At 35.9% G+C, this 18,698-nt stretch overlaps 4 protein-coding genes across 7 annotated transcripts; 2 read left to right on the top strand and 2 right to left on the bottom strand.

Moving 5' to 3' along the window:
* The first annotated feature begins 902 nt into the window (after positions 1-902).
* LOC105966004 (putative clathrin assembly protein At1g25240) lies at positions 903-2,604 on the top strand. Its single transcript, XM_012990546.2, has one exon. The coding sequence runs from the start codon at positions 1,112-1,114 to the stop codon at positions 2,276-2,278; it is 1,167 nt and encodes a 388-aa protein (XP_012846000.2). The 5' UTR covers positions 903-1,111; the 3' UTR covers positions 2,279-2,604.
* A 1,832-nt stretch (positions 2,605-4,436) lies between these two features.
* On the bottom strand, positions 4,437-7,047 carry LOC105966140 (protein BASIC PENTACYSTEINE2). Of its 3 annotated transcripts, none has more exons than XM_012990697.2 (2): positions 6,891-7,047; positions 4,437-5,661 (listed from the first exon to the last, which is right to left on the bottom strand). In XM_012990697.2, the coding sequence occupies exon 2, from the start codon at positions 5,648-5,650 to the stop codon at positions 4,790-4,792; it is 861 nt and encodes a 286-aa protein (XP_012846151.2). In that variant the 5' UTR covers positions 5,651-5,661; positions 6,891-7,047; the 3' UTR covers positions 4,437-4,789. The 3 variants fall into 3 exon arrangements, with proteins under 3 accessions (XP_012846151.2, XP_012846150.2, XP_088674699.1); XM_012990696.2 differs by having other exon boundaries at positions 5,966-7,035; XM_088818573.1 differs by lacking the exon at positions 6,891-7,047 and adding an exon at positions 6,219-6,866.
* Positions 7,048-10,481: 3,434 nt separating this feature from the next.
* Positions 10,482-13,651, top strand: MS1 (RING/FYVE/PHD zinc finger superfamily protein). Of its 2 annotated transcripts, none has more exons than XM_012990800.2 (3): positions 10,482-10,811; positions 11,693-11,947; positions 12,264-13,651. In XM_012990800.2, exons 1-3 carry the CDS (start codon positions 10,516-10,518, stop codon positions 13,606-13,608), a joined length of 1,896 nt encoding a protein of 631 aa, XP_012846254.2. In that variant the 5' UTR covers positions 10,482-10,515; the 3' UTR covers positions 13,609-13,651. The 2 variants fall into 2 exon arrangements, with proteins under 2 accessions (XP_012846254.2, XP_012846253.2); XM_012990799.2 differs by having other exon boundaries at positions 10,482-10,828; positions 11,698-11,947.
* Positions 13,652-13,931: 280 nt separating this feature from the next.
* LOC105966003 (CASP-like protein 4D1) lies at positions 13,932-17,124 on the bottom strand. The gene is made up of 4 exons (XM_088818571.1): positions 16,824-17,124; positions 16,717-16,754; positions 15,501-15,639; positions 13,932-14,388 (listed from the first exon to the last, which is right to left on the bottom strand). Exons 1-4 carry the CDS (start codon positions 17,073-17,075, stop codon positions 14,134-14,136), a joined length of 684 nt encoding a protein of 227 aa, XP_088674697.1. The 5' UTR covers positions 17,076-17,124; the 3' UTR covers positions 13,932-14,133.
* Positions 17,125-18,698: the final 1,574 nt, after the last annotated feature.

Here is an 18,698-nt window from a genome sequence, read left to right as displayed (position 1 = left end):
GAGTCCAAATAAAGAGGATTCAAAATGAGTGCGGATTTATGCAGCATGAAAACTTCAACTTCTTAAGTATCCGCGTTTCGGACATGTTTCGTGGCTGACATTCGAGGACACCTGAGGCGGATACCTTATAGGTCATTTTGTAAATTTTTGAAAAGTTAGAAACATGTTCGAATAGCGAATGTCCAAATATTTTGTTGCTTCCCTAATTATTTACATAGTTTAATGATCAATTACAAATTGTATAATAGTGTTTATTTTGAATATATTTGTATGAAAATATACAAAATGAATTTATATATACATAGAATCTTATATATGTTTATCTAGCATATTTATAAATATACTCATGTATTTTTAATATTTACACGTTTTTCTCAAAATTCAGTAATTTCGTATCCCCGTTTTTAGGATATGCCATTTTTATACGTTTGGTCTAATTTAGATAGACAGAATACATTTTATCCAATTTAAAGTGATCTAAACGGGAAGTAATTGAAATGTACCACAATTATTAAAACGAGTCATTCTGGACAAATTCAATCGATTTGTTACTATGAATTTGAAACTTTCTCCCAAATCCTTCCATCCAAATATCAACATAAAACTTTCCTAAATAAATTGATTTAATAATAAATTCTAAATCTTTAGCTGCTGTTTCGAATTATTCTCTCATGATGGATAAATATTCTCTGAATTATTTCCTTCTCATCAATTAAAAGCAGTTCTGTAAATAAAGAATACAACGGATAATTAAGATTTAGACTATGGTTCTTTTTTTGGCAATTATTCAAAAAATGAGGTTTTAATTTTATTTATAATTTCTATTCTAAGAAGATTAATTAAATAAAAGGACAAAGACCCAACCTATAAATTACTACAAAATTCATTTTTTTAGTGCGTCGTGTTAGGAGGTCCATAACCCATTTTCAACACGTCCACAAAATTGACCATTAACCGCAAATTATGTTCCACTTCTAATTCCAATTATCACATTTCAAAAAAAACAACACAAAAGCAAATAAAAAAAAAAAAACCAATCAAAAACATTTTTAAGGAAAAAAAAAAAAAGAAAGAAGACGAAGAAGAAGCTTGGCCGCGCGCCGCCGGCACAATGAGGCTGTGGAAACGAGCCTCCGGCGCGCTAAAGGACCAGAACAGCATCTGGCAGGCCAACCTCTCCCGCCGCACCGCCCTCCGCAACCCGGACATAGAGAAGGCCGTCATCCGCGCCACCAGCCACCACGACTCCTCCTTCGACCGCCGCAGCGTCGACCGCGTCTGCGAGTGGCTCCGCCTCTCCCCGTTCAACCTCAAGCCCATCCTATGGTCAATCTCCAACCGCATGGAGAACACCCGTAGCTGGGTCGTCGCCCTAAAAGGCCTCCACCTCATGCAAACCCTAACCAACTGCCGCACCCCCGCCGTGAAAAAAATCGGCCGCCTCCCCTTCGACCTCTCCAACTTCTCCGACGCCCACGGCCGCGCCGCCAAGACATGGCCCCTCAACGCCTTCGTCCGCGCCTACTACGCCTTCCTCGACCAGAAATCCACCGTCGTCTTCCAGCACGCCGCCGCCACCGCCGCGGAGAAAGGCGCGCCGCCGCCGCCGCCGTCGGCGGAGGCGGCGGAGCTCCTCATCGTGCAGGAGCTCGTGCTTCTGAAGAAGCTGCAGGGGTTGGTGGATCTGCTCATGCAGATCCGCCCCCAGGGGAGGGCGGCGTTCGCCCCCCTCGTGATCCACGTAATGGACGGAATCATAATCGAGATCTACGATCTATATAGCCGGATTTGCAGAGGCATCGCCGTCGTTCTGATGAACATCTACTCCGCCGGAAAAGCGGAGGCGGCGATGGCACTCAACGTAGTCAAAAAAGCCAGCCAACAAGGCGAAGACCTCTCCTACTACTTCGAATTCTGCCAGGAGATCGGAGTTGTCAACGCCGCCGATTTCCCGGTGATCGACCGCATACCGGAGGAGGGCATACGCGAGCTCGAGCAGATCATCAGTGGCTTCTCCGACGGACCTCCGGCGAAGGAGTCGAAGCTCGAAGACGAGGAGGAGGAGGAGAAATCCGCCATTGTTGTCGTTGACGACGGAGGTAAGGGGATAAACAACAACAACAAATACAGGGATGATCTGAAGACGATAATCACAGACAATTGGGAGAAATTCGACGAAGATTTCGGCGCGAAAAACCCGTTCGCCGAAACCCTGTTGATTGATTACGTGGAGAGCAGCAAGATTCAAGAACCGCCGGATTTGATAACCTTCTTGTAGATTAATTAATTACTTATTGATTGGTTGATTGATTAAATTTAAATGGGGTATATGGATTTAATTATTTTTTTATTGAGAAAAAAGAAAACAATAAAAATGGAGAAGGGGGTGATCAAGAAAGGAAGTGTATGTAGTAGAAATAGATTGTGAGATTGGATTCCATTGTGGCTGTTTTCTTTTCTAAGGGGAATTCTTTTTTTTTTTTTTGTTTATATGTACTTCTATATGTTTTTTTTCTTCAATTAGGTACATTGTAGAACAACTATTTAACTTGTGCGCGCATTTGTTATTTGCTATCAAAAATTGAAAAACACAAGTTCATTTGATGCTATGCTCGGAGAAATGAATCTGATGATTATTAACCGTTGATCTGTATATAATTACAAAGTGCTTAGTGGACGGTTATTTAACCACATCAATGGTTAAAAGTTACTCTATGTATATGACGCTCTGTAGCATCTCAATGATCGGGGAAACATATATAATACGTTGTTGTAAATTTGTGTAATTACATTTTTTCCTTTTACACATTGTTGATACTAATAAAATTTCTCATATCCAACAAGTATTCATCTAAAAGGTTCGATTCTACCCTTATAATTTTTATGTATGTTTTGATATTTAAAGTTGAGTTATAAATATTAAATGACTTTTTAGTTTTAAATTTTTGGTTTTTTGTTTTTTGATTTTTTAGTGTGTGTCTCACTTCGTTTACTTCTTTCTATGGTACAATATTTGCATCCTTAAAACCCCCTTTCAAACCCTCCGTTGAACGGTGGAAAGTTCATCTATCATTGGATTTTAGGCTGACGACGATGAACAAAACAGTATAATAATGATAAAAGAGAAAGACAACTCGAGAGAAATTATCAAAAAGTGTGCTATTGGTTGTGTAAGAACGTTAACCCTAATAGAGTTTGATACATTTGCTTCATCTGGAAAATTATTTATGGCTCTTTCCTAATTTACAATCATTATTTTCGTCTATGATTTATTATGATTACTCAATCAATGATTCTAATTTACAATATTTCATTATCTATTTGTGGTAGTTATCTCCGGATCTCATTCTTCAACGATCATGAGACCAGCTCGCCATCTATCGTGACTTCCCTTCTTACTTCCACCTGCATTAGAAATGCACGCCGAGCTCTCAAGTGACTTGGTTATATATTCACGGCCTCTTTTGGGCGAGCTTTTGGCCCATCCCGACTATTGTAACTTATTAGAGCGGGCTCCTGGCCCACTTTAGTTTTCGAGGTCTGTCGAGCGAACTTTGCGGCCCAGTTTACTCCCTTCACTTTATTGGGCATCTAGCCCATTATACTGAAACACGTGTATATAGAAGTTCCCGTGCATCTTAGAATTACTGCTGAGTTTTATTTTACTTGAAAAATAAATAGAGCATGAGGGAAAATTATGTGGAGTAAATTTGATAAAATGCTTCCTTTTGTTTTGAAATAGACAAATAGGCTACCAAATGACCCAACTACACAAATCAAATAATGTAAATTAATCAAATTCAACAAAACAAAATTATAAATTTTAGAAAAGTAAAATTTAAGGTGAAGTTTAGAATGCTTGAAGATTTTACTTTGTAACTTTGAATACTTCTTCTATCAATAACATTTTGTTTATGAACTACAATGCTTATATACGAAGGTATCGTTTGCTTACATATATTAGATTAAATCGGATTAAATTAGATTGAACTAATTAGATTGTTCGTTTCATTAAATTACATCTTGTATTAAATTTGTTAAATTCTAGTATTATGTATAATATATGTAATTGCGCGGGGATTGTGTTACTAATTTATTGACTCCTATTCACTCCTAGCATTTATCCGCTCCTACTATTTGGTCAATCCAACCTAATAGTAGAAAGCAAACGAGGCCTAAACTTTTCTATTTACGAAATTCAGGTCCAACCCTAGTGAAAATAATAGAACAACAAACACGGCAAATATTCGTATTCTTTAGTTCTGCAACATTATTGTCCATGATAAGAAGCAGCTTGGCAAATCCTCACCAGGAACCGAAAGAAATCGATTACGGTAACTACAGCAGTCGTAATAAATGAAGATTCCGCATCAACTCAAGTAGATACAGGAGGGAAAAAAATATATAAAATTAATAACAAGGTTAAACAAGTAATATAGATTTCCAAGAATGTAAATTAATATCAAAATCATCCATTTAACTAGAAACAAAATAAATAATCCCATAATTCATATCCTACCCTCAAACGGCCAGAAAGTACAGCTAGCCCATGTAGCAAAACAAAGGAGGAATTGATTAACAACGCCTTTTTCAAGAACCACAAATAGCCAAGGGGGTGTTCTCAAACATGTATCGCGAACTCGAAAAAAAAAAATTCAAGTACAAAAGTACCGAGCAAATAAATGCACATGGCCGCAGAATATATATACATGACAAAACGGGCCCCAAATGCAGTGGCAAAACCCAGTTGTAATGCCAGGGAGGAATTGTGCAGTAGCGAGCGAAAAATCTACCTGATAACCACAAACTTGTTGGTGCCATGTTTTGCCCAGAAAGACTTTAAGTCAATCGGGTTAGCAAAGATATACCCTTCGCCCGCGAGTTTTTCCAGAACCTTCTTGAAAGCACCCTGGCTCATCTTCCGTCCAGCAATCCGGGCCCCACGTCTCTTTGTGCTCATAGGCAATGGGTACATTGATATCGTCGTTGTGCAGCAAGCAGATTGCCACCCCCCACACCCCCATCTGTAACACTGCTGTGGCTGACCAGTACACGAGCAGACGGGTATGGGTATACCCGTAATATCCATGTCAACCCCGTCTATTACAACTTCGATATTCTTCTTCGCAGGTTTCGCACGTTGTACAGATGGGTTGCCGCTGCTGTTTTCTTTTGCAGGCCCCTTTCTTGGTTTCTTCCCCTTTGGAGCTTTGGGGGTGGAAGAGGCGGAGGCTCGTTTCTTGGTGGTCCCGGGTTCTTTCTTGACGGGCGGGTCTTCCATGACGGGCCGGGCCTCTTCGGTGGGTTCGGGTTGCTGGATCATCTGCATTGGAACATGGTGGGACCCGGAAGATTCGGCTAGGTTGGGATTGTAATGGTTGTTGGAGAATATCTGCATGAGTTTCCCTCTGTGATTTATCCAATCCTCTCGGACATATTCCATGCGAGTCAAAGGTGGTTCGGTTACGACACAGTCGCGGGGGTGGAAGGCACCGTTTGTCGAGACCATTACTGGATGGTCTCGCCCTGTCAGGAACGACGGCTTTGTGTCTCGTTCGGCCATTGATTGCATTAGATTGAGACCGATTTGCCCTTTCATAGGCGCGGGCGGTTCGTAATAACCCCAATTCCTCAAATTGTCTTCGTCCATAATGGTGAAAGCTACAGATTGAGGAAGATAAATATTGAAGTCATTAATTAAGTCTTGAAAAGTAATTCGATTTTACCACCGTTAGGGATTTTTTTTTTCGTTGACAAAAGCATGTGACAACGAAAATCACGAGAAATTCATGCAGAAGAGGCAATCAGACAAATAATCAATAAATAATCAGATCGAAAAATGCCAAATTTGCTCTGGATTAGAAATGATGACAATGTGAACATGCCAAAATCACGAGAAATCAATGCAGAAGACGCAATCAGCCAAACAATCGGTAAATAATTAGATCAATAATTCAATATATACCAAATTTGCTCTGCTTTACGAATGACGACAACGTGAACACGACAAAAATCAGCATCCAAAAGCAGGACAGCGCAACATTGGCTAAATTTAAATCAACTCATAGTTCCGACACCGAGTATTTTCGATTCATTTGTAACTGTAATTAAGGTGAAATCTTTCGAAGAAACAAAGAGTACCGATTACAAACGACAAAAATGCAAACATGCCAATCGAGCCAAAATCGGCATCCAAAACTATGAACTTGCATTATTACCTAAATTGAAATCGAACCACCGTTCCAAATCCGGGTGTAATTCGATTCATTTCTAACTTTAATTCAGGTGAATTTTCAGAAGAAACAAAAAGCGCGATAAATGTCGATATTCGTGGACGAATCACGAAGCCCATGCTTCTAAACCAATGAAAATTAGCGACAAAAATGAAAATCGATAAGATCTGAAACGGAAATGGAAATAGTAGCAACGAGATCAACATTTTCGATTTTCCTCGGAACCCCCAAAAAATAAATTAAGCAGGAAAACAGCAAATCGAACAGATCCTTTCCGATTTGAGGAAAATCGGCGACGAAAACACACGCAGCAAATCATTTGATGAAATTTACGCAAAAGCGGTGCAAATTGAGATTCGTGCACAAAAGATTCAATCTTTGACATTTCGAAACAGATCTGGGTCACAAATTCACATAAGAACAGACTGCGATAACAATTAGCAAGGAAAATGAACAAATCAGAACATCAATTTCATGCTGTTTTCATATTTATTCAAAAAATTAAAACCATAAAAACATTTTCAAATGGATAAATAGGAAAGAGAGAGGGGAGAGAGAAGCCGGATATTATTTTTTTGAATGAGAGAGGGAGAGAGAAAGAGAGAGATAGATGGGGAGAGAGAGAGAGAGAGAGAGAGAGAGAGAGAGAGAACTTACTTGGGTAAACGGCTCTTTTAGGTTTTTTTCCTTCTGAGAGAGAGAGAGGAGAGAGGAGAGAGAATTGAGAAGGGAAGAGAGAGAAGATTGAAAGAAACCAGAGAGAGAGAGAGAGGAGAGAGAAAGGGCACTCAAAATTGGGTTTTCGTCAAATAGATTTCCACATTTAATAAAAAAAACAAATCTTTGACAGGAAGATATTATTAAACTTTATTACTACACTTGTTGTTTAAAATTATGTTTTGCCCTATCATTTATAATCTATATATCTATTTAACTTTTGAAAAATAAGTACCTACATAACTCATTTTCTAAACTTTGTGCTAGGTGTTTGTCAAAAGTCTACCGTTTCTAATTAACTGTCGTTTCTTACCGTTTTTAATTAATTGTCGTTTTTCAGCTTTGCACAAGTAATAAAAATGTCAATAAACGTGTCTTGATTTGAGAACAAATATATTAAAAAGTCTAAAATAACCCTGATTGTTTAATGATATAATAAGAGATAGTTAATATTCAGAGTTGAATTAATAAGGTTAAAATCGGAAAAAAAAAACATTATTGAAAAAATAAAATAATAGATAATATGGAACACAATTAAAAAAAAATTACTACAAAGCAGAGAAAGTTTGTTATTTTCCTTAACCTTGTTCAACATGAACTACTATTTTATATATTTTATATTTGGTTAGTCCAACAAATTTTCGATCAGAAAATGTGAAAACAAATTGAAATATTACATCATTTAATCCAATCACGCAATTGAGTTATCGTAAGATCGTTTAATATTACGTTGACTTATCTTATTTTGCCAGCTAAATAAGAACGCATTGAGATATGCGGTACTTATCAGTGATGTATAATTCTCTTTAATGATTATAAATAAAAACTATTTACTTTATAACAAAAGATATTTTTTTTGTGCTACATAAAAGTTTAAAAAAAGGGAATATATCAACTCAATATAAAATAAAAAAATATATTTTTCGTAAATAATCTTCTCTTCTAAAAGATAAAAATGGTGAATAATGTTCTAATATTTTGATAGAATAATATAATAATTCGCCCACACATAAATGAAATATTCTAATCGCATTGTTTCGAAAGTTTTTTCTTCCAATTCTACCCTCTGTCCTAAAGAGTACGTATGTGGGCTTTAACAGAGTTTTGAGGGCCCAACTGACCTGTTGAGGAGATAAATTAATATTAGAAATAAAAGTGATTTTATTTCCAACAAATAATTTAACATGAAAAGACAGTAAATAAATAAATAAATAATAATAAAATATTTCGGAAAATTTTAGTATACGAAATTATTTAATATGAAATTAGAGTACAATAAAAATCATTCAAAAAGGTCATATTATTAAGGACTCCATATATATACGTTACCAGTATAGTCGGCCATGAGTCAGTACATGTGGGACATTTGTCAAGGCCCAATGAACACAGAAGGGCCCAACACAATTAATAAATAAATAAATATTGGTTATGATTTTTTTTTTTAAGAAAATATTAAAATTTTAACAATTTTTTTTGCTTAAGGTATGATTTTTTGAACATCTAAGTGGGTGAGTTGGGCCGAGTTCGAGTTTTAGGGGGCTCGAAACCGACACGCTAAGAGGCGGAGCTTGGTCCGGAGTGGATCAGGACCAAAAATGAATTTTTCAATTTCCTTTTTTTAATTAGAAAAGGAGAGGTAAATTTAAAGGACTCGAGCTTATCATCATCATCGTCGTTGGCAACGATGCGGTCGTCTTTGTTTCGGCACTCAGTTCTCGTCTAATCTCCCAAGAGCATTTGATATTCGAAATTGTTGGCATTGATTTTGCTTTTTCTTTCAACCAGTAAATACATATTTCTAAAGTTTAAAATATTTTAATAATGACAAAAAATGTCTATTATATTTTAATTCAATTTATACTACATTCATTAAAATTTTAAATTCTAATGATTACTTATTTATAGTTAAATTTTTTAAAAATAATTTCGAGGGTGCAACAGTACCCTCAAACTCGTCCTAGTTAGGGGCCAGGGAGATTTGATGCTACACCGAGTCATATATATCGTATGCTTTTTAATCGTTGATCTCCACATAATTACACACACCCATGTGTCTGTTTGCTCAGTGGGCGGTTATGTAACCCCATAAACAGTTAAAAAGCACCCGATATCTATAACCTTTGGTAGCATCTAAACCCCTATCTATAGACCAGTAATTACTTTAATGGGCAAATTACGGCCACCCCTAAGTTATGGTCAAATTACGAAACCCCCCTCTTGTTTGGGTAATTACAGTCACCCCCTCAACTATGTATTATCTTACGAAAATACCCCTCCAGAGGTAAATTTAGGGATGTTAAATCGGTAAAATCGAACCAAAATTTCAGTACGCCAACATTTCATACCGTTTACCCGAACTGAATGTACGTTTACGTTTTGGTTCGTAAATAACATAATTATATGAATTTTATGTAAAAATATTTAAAATGAAGGGGTTGGCTGTAATTACCCAAACAAGATGGGTTTTTTTCGTAATTTAACCATACCTCAGGGGTGGCCGTAATTTGCCCTTATTTTAATATATATATTGTCTATAAACTCTCGCCCCCTCAACAGAATCTAATGCATGGATATGGTAGTTGGCCAAGAAACATCGTACATATATTAATTAATTAACTAGTTCTATTTAACCCTTGTAAGAACATACCCTAAAGTGCTTTCCACCTTTACCTTAGAAATTGCCGGGACACTTTGCGCGTGTTTGCATTTAAGATTTTGAATTTAATCACCAAAAAATGTCGAAAACAAAAAAAACCACTTGATTAATATATACACATTAATTATATAATTGCATGATGATAAAAAGCATGGGCTGATTATTTTAATCCAAAACAAAAAGAACTCATGCATGCTGCCATGCACAGCGATACTTTTGCTAGATGTATATTACGTACCTAGTTATTAGCAGAGACTCCCCTTTATAATCTCTAATTGTCGAAAAAACCTCTATGTTAAAAGAATTAGCAATAAACCCCCTATGTTACGTTTTACAAAGCACAGCTCCTTATATCAAAATTGTTTTTCGACTTAAATGAAATGACAAAATTACCCCTAATAATTTAAAAAAAATATATTTCAATTTAAATACAGAAAAGGAATTTTTTTATGATAAATATAAAAGAGCAATTATGAAACTTTATTTTGGGTCTTACAAAATTTATGGGATGAATTTATAATTTACTAAATTTATGTTTTAAGGGTATTTTGGTCTTTTCTGGTAAAAAAATATGCCCCAAGTCGCAGGGCCTTATTGGCTTTGACTAATTTTTATAGGGGGGTTTTGCTAATAACACGAGGTCTTTTTCGGCAATTAGATATTGCACAGGGTGATTCTTGCAAAAACCCCATTGTAATAGCAGATCATGCACACAGCTACTCGATTTTATTAATTCAGATAATTTTTCTTCTATATTCAGTGGCACAATGCGTGTGAACTGTATTAATTACTTACATATACGTGTATCTATATATATATATGCGAATATTAAGCTAATTAGACCGATCTTTCTTGACAAACCCTTAATCCTGTCGAACTTTCTTGATTGAAAAAAAAAAGAATTAATTAATGTCTCAGTTGGATATGAGTGGGTGTAGGAAGAGGAGGAGAGGGGAGAGGGTGTTCAAATTCAAGGTGTTCGGAGAGAGGGGTTACCCGGCGGAGTTTGGCGGCGGCGGCGGCGGCCGAGGTTCGTTTCAAGAAAACGTGAGAGCGCTTTTGGAGTATGGTCACGTGGAGAGTGGCGCGTGCGGACCACTTCCCAGCTGGTCCTTCCAGCTCGAAGTTTGCCGGCATCCTTTGCTCCATTTGTTTCTCTTCGTCGTCGAAGAGCCCGTCGAGCTTTCGCCTGAGCTCCGTTGCAAGTACTGTCACTACATAGGTAGAGTAATATATATGCATATATGTATATATGTAGGGAAATTTACTGTTTCAATATCCCTCAAGTCTGCAATTATTTCATATTTGGTCCATCGTGTCTACAAAAGAACACATTTGGTCCCTCACGATTCAATAATTTGATCATTTTTGGTGATTTCCGTCAATTTACCTTTAGTCAGTTAGTTACGGTAGTGATGGACACATGTTTGATTCCGTTAGTTTTAATAGAAAATTGATGGAAATGATTAAAAGTGTTGAATTTTTAAAACATGAGGGACCAAATGTATTTTTTGTGAACATGGGGACCAAATGTGAAATTTATTCAAACTTAAGGGGTGAAAACTGTATTTTTCCATATATATATACATATTTCTATTTAAATTTTATATACTCTTGGATTGAAAATTTAAGTTAAAGGATAAATTACGAAACCCCCTGAACTTAGGTTAAATAACAAAAAACACCCCTACCTATTCGTAATTACCAAAAACCCATTGATGCCTGTTTCCATCTTACACCAACCCCTTATAGTGTGTGACTTTTCACATTTTTTTTATTCCATGGAAATATAGACTTTACACAATTTTAGAAATTTTCTTTTATTTCTTACCTATTTAACAAAATGTATAATAGGTTGTACACATTTTCTGTTAAAAAAATCGATAAACAGTTAATCGGAGGGGGATTTCAGATAGATGAGGTGTTTTTCATTATTTAGCCTAAGTTTAGGGGGTTTTCGTAATTTACCCTAAATTAAATGATTAAAAAGAGGGCTAATTTTTTTTATTATTAGGGATTGGGGGGTTAATGCCCCCAAATTTGATAATTATCTTTTTTTTTTTTTTTTATGATGATTAAATTGTAGCTCAGGCTGGGGGCACCACATGATCTGCAATAAAAAGTACCATTTCCTATTGCCATCAAAGGCAAATTCAGGTGGGCAATACTCAAAGTCAAACTTGATAGAACTGCAGGGAGAAAACCACACACTCCACGGTGTGTTCCACTCCAATGGCTTCGGCCATTTGCTCTGCATCAACGGCTCCAAAACCGGGTCGAACTTGACGGGTTATCAAATCATGGAGTTTTGGGATCGTTTGTGCTCCGGCTTAGGAGCAAGGTTTCGTACAAATCCAATCTTATAATATCAAATCACGGCATAATATTTGAGTTTATTGCATGCATGCATCTAGTACTTCTGTGTTATATCGAATTGCTAAACAAGTCCTTTGTGTTAGAAATATTAGCAATAAACCCTATAATTGCATTTTTTTAAAGCACACAACCCCCTAAATGGTAAGTTTTTAGGGGTATTTTGCTAATAAAAAAAAATCATAGGGGATTTTTACTGAAACTAATACTAATACTAATACATAAGATTACTGAATATACAATGAACTCGAAATAATTTGGTCTAATAATATATATTCATGCAGGAAAGTGAGTTTAAAAGACGTGGCGAAGAAGATGGGCATGGATCTAAGGCTGCTCCACACGGTGGCCTCCGGCAAACCATGGTTCGGCCAATGGGGCTACGCCTTCGGCCGCGGGACCTACGGAGTCAACAATCAAGAAACCTATCAAAGTGCTATAAAAGCCATCCAAAACATCCCGCTAACCCTAATCGCACACCAACTCGGATTCTTCACGAGCTCCCAATACGAGATTATCCAAAACATATTGCCTAGGTACCAACTCTTGTCCGGCCATTCGTTGATCACACTAGGCGATCTCTTCCACTTCATGCTGGAGCTCAAACTCCGAATTCCGAAAGAAACCAACGTTAGTAGTTCTCACTACCCGGGAATCATGTCGGACGCTTCGTGTAGATGGTCGCCCAAACGGGTCGAAATGGCGATCCATGTAGTTGTCGAAGCCCTAAAACGGGCCGAGTTTCAGTGGGTTTCTAGACAGCACGTGCGTGACGTGGCGCGGGCCTACATAGGCGACACGGGCTTATTGGATTTTGTCCTTAAATCGTTAGGCAACCATTTGGTGGGGAAGTACTTTGTTCGTCGTTGCCTAAATCCCGTCACTAAAGTGTTGGAGTATTGCTTGGAAGATGTTTCGAGGGCTTTCCCGATGCAAGAGCCCCTTTTAGTGAAGGCTCAACATAAGGTTTCGTGGGCCCAACTTATGAAGGACATGTTCTACATGTACGTAAACATTCTCCGAGACGATCGTCATCAAAACGGATCGGTGTTTGCTACTATTGGAGTGGCTTCAAGAATCATTCTTGATTCCAAGTACCTCGTTAAGGAATATCACGCCGTAAAGGCAATGAACGACGAAACAAACAAGACGAAGATTGTCTATTGCGCGGTTGTCCTAATAAACGAGCAAGAACAAGAGACAACCACAACAACACCGTACCATTGTTTTGCATTGAGAAATAGTGCAATATTCGATGACCTAAAATACGAAGTCGAGAAGATGTTTAGGGAGACTTATTTGGGGTTGAGGAACTTTGTAGCGACGTCGATAAGAAATATGAATCCGAAAGGATCGGATTTGGTCTTCAAGGCGGTAAAATCGGGTAGTAAAATCGAGTTTGAGTGCATTCAAGAACTAGGGATTATTTGTGAAGGGCTTACAACAATGGATGTGGACTGTGTTTGCGGCGCTAAAGAAGACGACGGAGAGCGAATGGTGGCATGCGACGTGTGTCAAGTTTGGCAGCACACGCGGTGCGTACAAATCCCGGAGAGTGATCAAGTTCCTACTATATTTCTGTGTAGTGCTTGTGAGCAAGGTATCTTGAACTTACCTTGTTTGCCATAGTTGCTTATATACATATGCATGCTTAATTAGTCTTTCTTTGGAAGTTGTTTATTTCTTTTTTCATTCTAAAATTCTCTGTATGCTACACCTGGTTATTTACACTGAGTGAATTTGAACTGTAGATCTGCACATAATCACACACACCCATGTGTATGTGTGCTTAGTGGGTAGTTATTTAATCAAATATATCGCTCAAATTCACCCGGTGTAAATAACCAGGTGTAGCATCTAACATCCTTCTATTTTACGTTGTAATGATAAATATGAAAATAAATTTAAATTTAAATTAAATAAGAGTATAGAGAAAAACAAAAAGCTAAATGGGACAAAACTAATATTAAAAAAAAATGGGGGGCCACAATTTATTTATTCAAAATATCACAAAATAATTACCTATATGTTTATTAGCACACATCGAGAAAAAAAAAACAGGAAGAAAAGAATAATTGTTCGATATCGTGCGAAGACACGAACCTTGAATATTTTTTATGTAATGCATGTAAAGCCGGGCGATCGATACTTTTATTACTGTGTTTTCTTGTTGAGGCCGAAAGAAGAGAGAATCGACGAAACTCCACAAGTGATGAATGCAATGAGAAGAAACATTGCTGGGATATAAGCTCTGTTGAAGAAATTGTCCAGTTTTGTTCTGAAAGGTGAAAGACTAGTGTCTTCAAAATATTTTTCATACGCGTCCTCCAATTTATCAATATTATTCATGAGATCTAGAGTCGCACCGAATATAGCACCAACCCCCGTCGCTATAAGCGACAAAATAACCTGTCGAAAAAAAAATATTTATACATTCAACAATATATTATATTACCGTTTGGCTAAACGTATTTTAAACAACTGATCGATAAACTCTTGCATCTGATAAGTTAATATATCTTATTTTTAAAATAGGCAAATTGCACTTCGCCTCCTCAAAAGAATCCCTTTTTTGCACTTTCCCCCCTCAAAATACCAAAATGAGACTGTCCCCCTTCGAAATATACATATCGGTGCACTTTGTCCCCAAATGTGTATTCCCGGTCTAAGTCTCGCCGAATTAAAGGTTGAAATTGCAAAAATAAAAAAAATTCTAGGGGGCAAACTGCATTTTGTCCTATATTATACTACCGGCTAACTTCTTTTAAACAACTGATAAAGTACCTTACGTGTGATAAGTTGACATATCTTATTTTTAAAATTAATTTTCGTGAAGTATTTGAATAATAAGTTTATAAGTTATTTTTACTCGTTATCGGATATTAAATAAAAAAAATCTAGTCACGTGCATACACGTAAGTATATCATTTGATATTTGCTATATATTTGAAGTTCACATTATATATTAAGTTAGTAACTCTGCCCCATCAAATATTTAAAACCAAAATATTAATTTTAATAAGGGCAAATTGAACATCACCCCCTAAAAATTTCTAATTTTCGCACTTTACCCCTCAAAATTTTATAAACTGAATGCCGCCCTTCAAAATGTTATCCTTGTTGCACATTGCCCCCATAACAACATTTCAATGGATTATTCATCGGGATTTGAGTATTTTGTGCACATTGCCCCTTTATATGTTATTTTTGTTTCACGTTACCCCTAAAAAACACTATCTTTTTGCACATTGCGCCTTTAAAATGTTATTTTTGTTGCACAATGCCCACAAAAAAATGGCTTATGGGGCAAAGTGCAACCAAAATAATATTTTGAAGGGGGGGATTATCCAGTTTCTGAATTTTTTGGGAGAAAAATGCAAAAATGGGAAATTTGTAGGGGTGAAGTGCATTTTGTCCTTTTAATAATAATATTTGGAAGGAACTAATTAATTATTTTTCATATAAATAAATTACTAAATTATCACTAGGAGAAAAGTAAATAAGGGGAAGTTTGACAAAACCTTGTCTCCAACAAACTCATAAACCACAAGTGTGGGATGATTAACAGTCAAACGTTTCCCTGACATCACTTGATATATCGAATATCCCAATTGCAATAAGGTATATGCCATTCCTATCACAGCTGTTGAAAGTCCATACCTGTATATATTCATTATTCAATCAACTGTGGTAAAAACAAAAAAAAGTCTATCCATAATTGCAAAAAACATCCCTAACATTTATTGTTGTATTTACATTGTCATCTTACAGAGTGAGTTTTGACGAAATCTTTTTTATTCCATGAAACATTTCTCAAAATACCAATTTTACCCTCGTACGGGCTTTTTTTAATAATTTTATTTGGGGTTTGTAATATTTTCAGAAGTGCTGAATAGCTAATTCTAATTTTGTTTAAAAAAATCAATTTTTTAAAGATTTGAATAAATTTTTGGATAAAATGTACTTTGCCCCCTATAAATTTCTGTTTTTTGCACTTTCCACCCTAAAAATAGAAAAATGGATATCCCCCACGAAATATTATATTGATTGCACTTTGCCCCATTAGCTAATTTTTGGGGGGCATTGTGCAACAAAAATAACATTTTAACAAAAATGTAATGTTTTTAAGGGCCAACGTGCAATAAAAATAACATTTAAAGGGGCAACGTGCAAAAAAAAAAATCGTCAATTCCTATGAATAATCAATAATCCATTGAAATTTTGCTATCGAGGTAGTGCAAACAAAGTGATATTTTGAAGGCGAACACTCACTTTTAAAAAAAATGAGGAGGTAATAAAGTGCGAAAATTAGAAATTTACAGGGGGTGATGTACAATTTGCCCATATATATTGGCAAATTATGGCCAGCCCCCTAAGTTATGGTCTAATTTCAAAAAATCCTTTCTGTTTGGATAATTACAGTCACCCCTCTACTATGTATTATCTTACGAAAATACCCCTCCAGAGGTAAATTTAGGGATGTTAAATCGGTTAAACCGAACAAAAATTTCGTTACGCCAACATTTCATATCGTCTACCGAACTGAATAACAATTTGGTTCGGTAAATAACCGAATTACATAAATTTTATGTAAACTGCATACCCGAACTTAATAATTTTTTTTTTTCGTAATTTGGCCATACTTCAGGGGTGAGCGTAATTTGCCTTATATGTACTTTAAGAGTAGAAACTGCATTCAACCCTAATTAATATATTGTTAAGCATTAATGAACTCACCGATAGGCGTAAATATCGTTGAATCGAATACTGATCACCTCGACTTTGTCGTAGTCGTCGCCGTCAAATCCGAAGAAGGTGGTGGAGTTGGAAGGTGTAAGGTCAACCGTGTCGATTCTGATGGAGGTGGAGTTGGAAGCCATAAGGCTGATTGACAGTATGAGACAAACCAGTGTGATGATCCTCACAACCAAGGCTATTATAGGCAGTGACAGCGACAAATTTAATGTAGCTGGTGGCTCCGCCTGTGCTCGAGCCGCGGCTTCGGCGGAATATGGCTCAGCTACTTCATGAGTTTTATCAGCTTGAGATTCGCTGTCCACTGACATTTGTGTTGAAGGAGTTGATGACTGAGCCATATATTTGTTTGGAAGAACAAAAAAGAAAAAAAGGGAAAATTAATCTTATTACACGATTCGAATAATTGTCTAATAATTATGTGGCAACAGTTAATTTATAAGTACAACTATTCGGTAAGTTCGAGGAGAGTACCGTACCTTACAACTACAGATTTTGGCAAGATGTGTCTGTTTCTGTATGCGGATAGTCGGATACGTTACGAATTGTGAAAAATGGGCCCCTATTTGTATTGTATAATATACACATTAATTCTTTCTAACGAACACGACTGCACAAGATTTTTTGATTAGCAGTTAAGAATTTTGGAAAAAATATGACTAAAATATTGACGAAGTTAATGTAAAATAAAAGTTTATGGGGTTCGGAGCAGAGTCCCGAAGTTTATTGTGAAAATAGTATAAAAATATTATTGAACAAGTAAATATATGTAACCTTTGTTTAAATATAATAAAATAAAATATAGTATATTTCAACTTGCCAAAAAAAAAAAAAATTGTCAAAACTCTTTTAAGATATTAAAAAATGCAAAGATTGCTGGAAAAAAAGTTATAAAAATTTGACAGAAGAACTCAATATCTAACTAATTGTAATTGATCTTAGACCTTTCATTCACATCAAATGCTAGAATAAGTGTAAAAAATTTCAAGAAATACTTAAACTATGTAAAATGATATATCTATAGTTATTCAAATTGTTTAATTATTTATAAATTTTAAATATCATTTAATATTATGCCTAGCATATATATAAACAGTAGAAAACACTATCTGGGGTCCCTAAATTTTTCAAAAAAAGGGCCCGAGGCGACCGCCTCTCTCGCTTATAGTCAGAACTGATATATCGTGGAGGGGACCATGATTCGAACTCTAGACTCTAATGTAATAGTAGATGCTATGTACCAATTCTCCTAGTGAGAGTCGGTAATGTATGTTAGTAATTAGTAAGAGTTTATTGGTTTTAATACTCCTGTAATATCGAATTGCTAAAAGAATCCACTAATTTTAGCAAAATCCCTCGTATAATGTATTTTTTTAAGCACATAACCCTTAACTGAACCGACATTAGACTGCTAACATTAATTAATAATACGTCGATATTTTTAATGTCGTACGTCGATATTCAACGTATTTTTAATACGTTGAATTAGAGCAACTCTAATAGTAGATATTACTGTATATATTAATATTAAATGATATATTTCAATAACAATTTAAGCTCTTGTGGCATTCAATATGGTATTAGAGGCCAAATGAAAAATTCCTGAATTCGAATCCCATAGCCACCCGTTTCAAATATTTCAAGTGTAAGACTTCAAATGTAATTCGCCTGCATATGAGACGGCGTATTGGAAATATTAATATCTTAAGCTTAATATTTTAATATTCATTTAAAAATGTACAACTCACCTATTTAATTAGTGCAATTAACCCTGAAAAAACTACTTTGTTTGCATTGTTTTTAATTATAAAAGTTGAGACAATGCATATCTTAAAAAATAATCTTTGGAATTGCCGATACTACACATGATCATTAAGGTTGAGGATGAGTTTTTTTCATTGCCGTTTCCCGTCCCTTTTGTTTTTAGAACTTTATTGCCGTTTCCTTTGTAAAAAGCTACAAGG

Source organism: Erythranthe guttata, chromosome 5 (genome assembly GCF_056151865.1).
Source record: "Erythranthe guttata isolate IM_541 chromosome 5, IM_541, whole genome shotgun sequence".
NCBI lineage: Eukaryota > Viridiplantae > Streptophyta > Magnoliopsida > Lamiales > Phrymaceae > Erythranthe > Erythranthe guttata.
The sequence above is the reverse complement of the archived record's forward strand: the minus strand, read 5'-3'. Positions and strand labels throughout refer to the sequence as shown.